This window comes from Ostrea edulis, chromosome 5 (assembly GCF_947568905.1).
Source record: "Ostrea edulis chromosome 5, xbOstEdul1.1, whole genome shotgun sequence".
Lineage (NCBI taxonomy): Eukaryota > Metazoa > Mollusca > Bivalvia > Ostreida > Ostreidae > Ostrea > Ostrea edulis.
Genome location: NC_079168.1, coordinates 40,404,788 through 40,411,338, shown reverse-complemented (window position 1 = coordinate 40,411,338; position 6,551 = coordinate 40,404,788). Strand labels below are relative to the sequence as shown.

The window sequence follows — 6,551 nt, the reverse complement described above, 5'->3', positions numbered from 1 at the left end:
TTCCTACATGAATATTTATTAAAAAGACAGATGAATTCCACTGTACTCCCAAGATTTCCAGAATCAAAGGACAGGATACAACAGATCATGTTTTAGTCTTCAGACCGTGCAACAGATGAAAGAACAAAATTAAGCTTCTGACTGAATATCGAGAACTATGCCCGCCAGAGATCGTTGCACTGTAAAGCGGACCGAGCTTGCGAATTCTCCCGCGGACATATTTACCGATATACAATCATTAACTTGATGCGTATTTTTCAAAATATATGCACTTCTAATATTTTAGAAGCACACATTTGCTTACATGTTTGGTAGTACACTTAGTTATTTCATATCATGTGACGTTACAATAATCGATTTATGTAAACCTATGTGATGTCACAATTGGGTTAAAAGTACTGTAGTTCCTGATCAGATCGGATGTATTTCTCATATGATAAGTCTGATCATTCTTTTCCTGTGAACTAGTGCTGTATTTCAACTTCAATAAGAACGATAACAAGTATTAACTTTACATGTTTATTAAAACCAAAACACTGCTTAACCGAAACATACAATTTCTAGTAGAGCAAATGATCAAGGTACAATAAGGGTGTAGATGTCCGAACCTGCGGACTATCATTGGACGATATTAAGCAAATTATGAATAAAACATGAGAAAAAACTCGAGTACCAGCCTCAAGCCAAAGGGACCAGCCCTGTTCGCCATTACGACGTAAAGATAAATGTTAGTGATCAGTCAAGAAAATTTACAACACATGTTGTTAACATTCCGTCAAAATCAAGAACAAATTCTCCATCTTTAAAAGGGGTTCATTAACGACCAGCGTTAATGAGAAATATGATGATATGACAATGATAATGACATAGATAATTGATAACTTCAAAAATCTACACAATAAATGAGGGTACAGGTACCGATCTCTATACAATGTCGTTTGATAAAAAATATATAGATGTTTGATAACTTCAAAATCTACACATTCAGTCGGTGGTGAGACCTGCCCAACCACCTAATACAAACGAGAAAGTACACTTAAAAACAGTACAAGAGGAATACAAATACATACAACTGTATCAAAGATAAAAAAAAACTAAGTGTCTTGTTCCAACTAGTGGAACTTGCACAAAATCGTCCAGCGATTTTTTTTAACACACAATATATAGCGAAAATGTTTGAATTCCGGCAAGCGGAATGGTCAAATCCAATGACTACCTCCGGTCCTGCGGATCGCATGGAGATGACGAAAAAGTAGAAGGAAAATGGCAATATGCCATACGGGAAATAAATCGTAAGTCGGAACTTACACAACGGCCTACTGGGAGTCTTCGGTGAAATCCTGCACACCTGGAGAATGAAAAAACACAGGGATACAAGTTGACATACACTACGTGCGTCGCACTTAAAGCATTTGCAAGAACATTTCGTAACACAAAGTGTAATGAAATAGTACTTACCACTTGGCGTGCAAGAAGAAATGAGTTGTTTGAGTTGATACAACTCAGGTTCTGGATGAGCGACTGGGTTCACCCTGAAAGTGGAGATATTCGGCTGTATGGACGTCAGGGACATGTCCATCTTAACCGATTCCAAATCCCAGCAGTCAGGATCCAGCACGTCATCCAAGGAATCGCTTTCAAAGCCGGATTCCGGTGTCAGGGCAAATGATGAAAGGTCATCGCTGCCGAACTTCTCGTCTGCTGTGCTGATTGTGCTGTATGGAGAGGAAGGAGATGGTGAATTGTCGAAGCTCATCACTTGTTGGTCATCAGTTCGAGATTCTATTTTCACCTTCACGACCTCTTCTTTTGGTTTCTCTGTGAATTGAAGGAATTCTTCGATATCAAAGTCATTTGCAAGAGGTTCGTGGTTTTCTTTGCAGGCCTCTTGTTCAATGGGCTCCTCTTTGACTGTGATTTTCCCCTTCGCTATGTTCTGAAGTAAGATTATTTCTTCTTCTCTCGTCAGCGAAACATGATCTATTTCATTGAAGAATGAATCCACGTAAAATGCGTCAAGACTTGGTAAGAGTTTGCGAGGCTCTCCTGCTGGATTTAAATGTTTGCGTGGCTCACCAACTGGATTTGTGAGTGGATTTTCGGTGATCTGTCTCTGTTTTAAAACACAAAGGTGTTTGGCGACTAGCACTGGGTCTATAGATTTGCTGTCTTTCACCGAGTGAACAGACTCACATTTGGTGGGGGGTTCTGGAGACGAGACCGGTGAAGGTTCAGGTGTCAGATAACAGGCGGGAACACTGACGTCCGGAACAACTTGTTCCAGTGGTTTTTCTTCGTACATGGGTTTAGACGGAAACACGTCTGGCATATAGCTCTTTTCTTTGGGTGACATCATCACGGTGGATAGGTTGTGGGCGTACATGACCTGCATGGGCCCTTGTCCCATTCCGTGATGATAATCACTGCCGCCGACTAGAGGACCAAACGAGTTTCTGTAAATATTGCTTTCAAATGAGGCTGGTAGTGGTGTAGTCTCTTGTTGTGGAGAATAAGTGTTTCTGTGAGCGAGACTATTCACCATCCGGGCAACCTTGACCGGTGGCTTGCATGTGTAGTTTTCCTGAATCTTCCTCTTCAAAGCTTTTAAGGTGTCTGTGTGACCCTGACGTCCGACATTTGGTTGGTAACCGTTCTTCATGAACATAGATGCTTGGTTTGGAGTACCAGGGTTCTGCATGTAGGGTGTAGTTTGTGCAGTAAGCGAATTATCGAAAGGCTGTTGACGAGAGAAGAAGGGTTGAGGAAGGATCCCGGAGGGTTGAGAAATGACATTTTCCACGGCCTGGGCTATGGGAGCACAAAACGCAGTGCCAAAAAAGAAATCGGGGGAGCGAGCTGCATACAGGGCGAACAGCTGACCCTGAACTTTAAACTGGTAGGCTTCCTTCTCACTGGAACACAAAAGCAAAAAATTATCATTATTAATCTACATCTAATAGAACAATATTGTTCTACAGATTGGTAATTCGATGCAAATTGTTTCAAGAGGTGTTAATTAATTACCTTATGACTTGGTTGATGCAGAGGATGACGGGGTCGTCGCTATTGGAAAGCAGGGCTTGGCGCACGTGCATTACAATGTTGACCCAGATTATTTCATTCGATGACGTGACCATGCGTACAGTCATCATGCAACCCATTTCATGTCGGGACTTTATCACTGTTAAGAGAAATTTTAGAACATTATTTCATCACGTGTGCATACCAATAGGAAACAACGGAATGCGTTTAATGAAACTGAAGAATGAAAAAAAAATACCGCAACTTACATTGCACATGTTTCTCTCGGGCTTCATAAATGTCTTCGGGATGCAGATAAGAGTACCATGATTTGTTGCAGATGTCTTCATTTTTAACTCCGAGATGGTATTCTCCGTTTTCAGTTAGCTCAATGAAATTCATGTCGAGCTGATGCACACTTTTGAAAACCATGGTGTTGTTCTGAATCAGGCTTTCTTTGATGTCGGGGGTGATGAGCGGTGAACACACAGCCATGAACACTTGTTGTTCCGTACCTGGGTCCTGCCCTGGCACAGTAGCAAAGTGTCCCTTCACGTGCATCACCTATAGAAAATGAGACATAAGATTATGTATTCCCACGGTCTTTTTTTTTCACACAACACATGTTTTCTTTCTTGTAAAGCGGCACTCTAACCTTCTTATCTTATCAGAAGCATATGTTACACTTTGCGTGTTCCGAGTTTTAAACGTCCCATATCCGACTTGTAATTACACAACTCAAGTGTCATTACTGTTAATCTTCGTTTTCAAGTGTTCAACAGGTGCGTTTATGTAAATCAACTTCATATTAGTCACCATGTCTATACTATCTTTCCCCCCTTTTCTACCTGTCTCCGTTACACATTTGTGGTTTACTATTCCCGTGGGCATAACTTTTGATGAAGAAAATATTACATTCTATAATGCGTCATTGTTATTAATCAGAAGAACATACCACTTTCCCCCTAAAAATAAGGTGTCTGAATTGAATATATATGATAATGAATGCGCAGTGGTCCGGAAAGTTCGCCATAAACGCAGTGACAAGGAACATTTGTTACCGGAAACTACCATTAATCAAACGACTACATTTTCTTGTTCTTTCCCTGGGGCTATAGTTTGGCAGTAGTCCAGAAATATGCCATACTTTTTTCCTGAGTAACTTCAGAAATTTTATCTAATGTGCTTGTGTTAACGCATAAAAATGAAATACACAGGCAACCCGACTTTAACGAAAATCGATACAGCTATGCAAAAGCGCGCAGTCAAGTTGCACGCTACTCATTAACAGTAGTAGATCTCTTTACGTCTAAAGTGGTGGGCTATAAAATTACAATAAATGGACTCTTTGAGAGTTTTTTTATTATGTGTGACCCATTCAACTGCGCAGCGATCGATAAATGTTATACTGGATTCCTTCCAGTGTTTTACCTGGCAAGTTGCCATATCTTACGAAACGGGTAACAGTTTATGGGAGATAAAGTGAAGAGGACATCCGGCTTTGTCCCCAAACGACGTCATCAGTTTAACAGGAAAACTCTCCAGGCGCATTAAAGAAACCAAACACCACACTGGCTCAGAATAGCAATAGAGAGTGTTTAGAAACAAACTAATTCATGAGATTACCTTGACGTCGCCGAAGCCGGCTTGTCTCTTGAGTGTTCTAGACATGTTCATTCTACAGAAGAAGGCGACTTCTTTATCCGGGTCGACCTCTCCAGCACCGTGTAAAAGCTGAGCGCGGACGGTCCCATGATCGCGTTTGTCTACGATGTCAAATAGACTGTCGCCTTGAGTCTTCATGTCAACCTGGCAAAATAGAAACATGAAATTCGATTTTTATTTTTATTTGCTTTTGAAAGTAAACTAGCTATTCTAATTAATGTACAGCATGCAGTTTCAAACAATAGTGTGATATTTAGGATGGACAAATACCTACCATTGAATGACCCAAATATTCTGTAACATTTTCCGAAATGTACACCAGCTTTCCATCACGAGTAGTTACCAGCAGAAACCCAGTTAAAGACTGCAAACATAAAATACATATTTATCATTCTAAACCCCAGGAAAATTGCCCCAAACATTTACATCAAAACCAGTTGAAGGCGAAGTAAAATTTATTTTATTATACCAGGGAGATTGTTTTAATTAGGTTTTCGTAATAACGATTTTATTACTATTTTACATTTTGAAACGGCCTCTTGTGGATAGATAGCGCTCTTCCTCTATAATCTGTATGACCTCCTTCATTACTGACGTCAATGTAGACTATATATAGACATCTGCTGTTATGTTGCTATTGCGGTGAAGGTAGTGGGACAAGTATACGAGACGCATCAGCACAAAACTGTAGTTTAATAAATTCTTTTTTCTTTTTCATTTTATTTTCTGTTTGATTGTGGGTTGGGTTTTATTTCTTATACTCACTGTTTATTACGTTCTCTGATTTTAAAAATTCATCGCCTGAGGTGATATCATACATCAATCACCGAAGCGAAAAAAAATTTGACCTCCCAGCTGAATGACGCAAATGTCGGAATCTATTATTCAAGCTTCACAAGAAAGGTAAATACCCACATTTAAATACACTTTATTATCACGTGAACATTTACTGTCGTAACGGTAAAGCCGATTAAGATCAAATTACCTGTGAGAAATCGCAAGGCGAATCCGAAGAACCGCCAGGTGTGGCACTGAATACTGAAAAACAGAAAGAAAAGTCCAAATCTAAACTTTTCAAATTAAAATACTGCAAAAAATTAATTCCATAACTACGTATCATCTGAAAGATTTGATAAATAAGTAAAATCTACTTACGTTTCTGTAAGATGTTACATTTCCTGATAAATACACAGCTTAGGGACATGATCTGAAGCTGGGAAAGGCGTTGCCTGGCGCTTTCTGGGAGGGGCAGCAGGTCCCGCATCACCCCAATCTCCCCATTGATTTGGTCACGACGCTGTTTCGATGCGCCTTTGTTTGATCTGAAAGAGTGAAGATTTTTTTTTTTCTTCAATGGCGGATCTTTCCAGATACACACATACACACAACACAAAATGAGAATTTCCCCCGATATATCCGTCACGAAATGCCTGGAATTGTACACAACAATGAATACCTACCTTTCTAATTCCAAAAGAGCCAGCTCTTCGACAGGACTGGGAGCCATGTTCGATTAATTACTCATAAACGCACACACTTATTCTTAATAAATAAAGCGGACCAGCCGCTCTTTAATGCAACACTCTATCAAATGACCTACAAACGAAGGTTTGGGGAATATAAAGCGCGTTTACGTCACCTGGCATTTCTATTGGCTGTTTCAGTCACGTGGTACAGTGGTTCTGTTGACGTATTATAACTTACTTATTAATCTACGAAGGTATTGTATGTAAAATCGTTTATTTGATATATTAATATCCTTTTGATATTCACATGTACATACACACATTTGTCTAAAAAAAATGGCGATTCTTGCACACTATGATAAATCAATGCTATACAAATCTACCCTCGTTCCGATTACT

General features: G+C 39.7%; 1 protein-coding gene across 1 annotated transcript; it reads right to left on the bottom strand.

The window, feature by feature from the left end:
* Positions 1–505: 505 nt before the first annotated feature.
* On the bottom strand, positions 506–6,302 carry LOC125650290 (neuronal PAS domain-containing protein 4-like). Its single transcript, XM_048878462.2, has 9 exons — positions 6,147–6,302; positions 5,842–6,008; positions 5,672–5,724; positions 4,961–5,050; positions 4,648–4,830; positions 3,291–3,585; positions 3,025–3,181; positions 1,459–2,912; positions 506–1,348 (listed from the first exon to the last, which is right to left on the bottom strand). The coding sequence occupies exons 1-9, from the start codon at positions 6,191–6,193 to the stop codon at positions 1,317–1,319; spliced, it is 2,478 nt and encodes an 825-aa protein (XP_048734419.1). The 5' UTR covers positions 6,194–6,302; the 3' UTR covers positions 506–1,316.
* Positions 6,303–6,551: the final 249 nt, after the last annotated feature.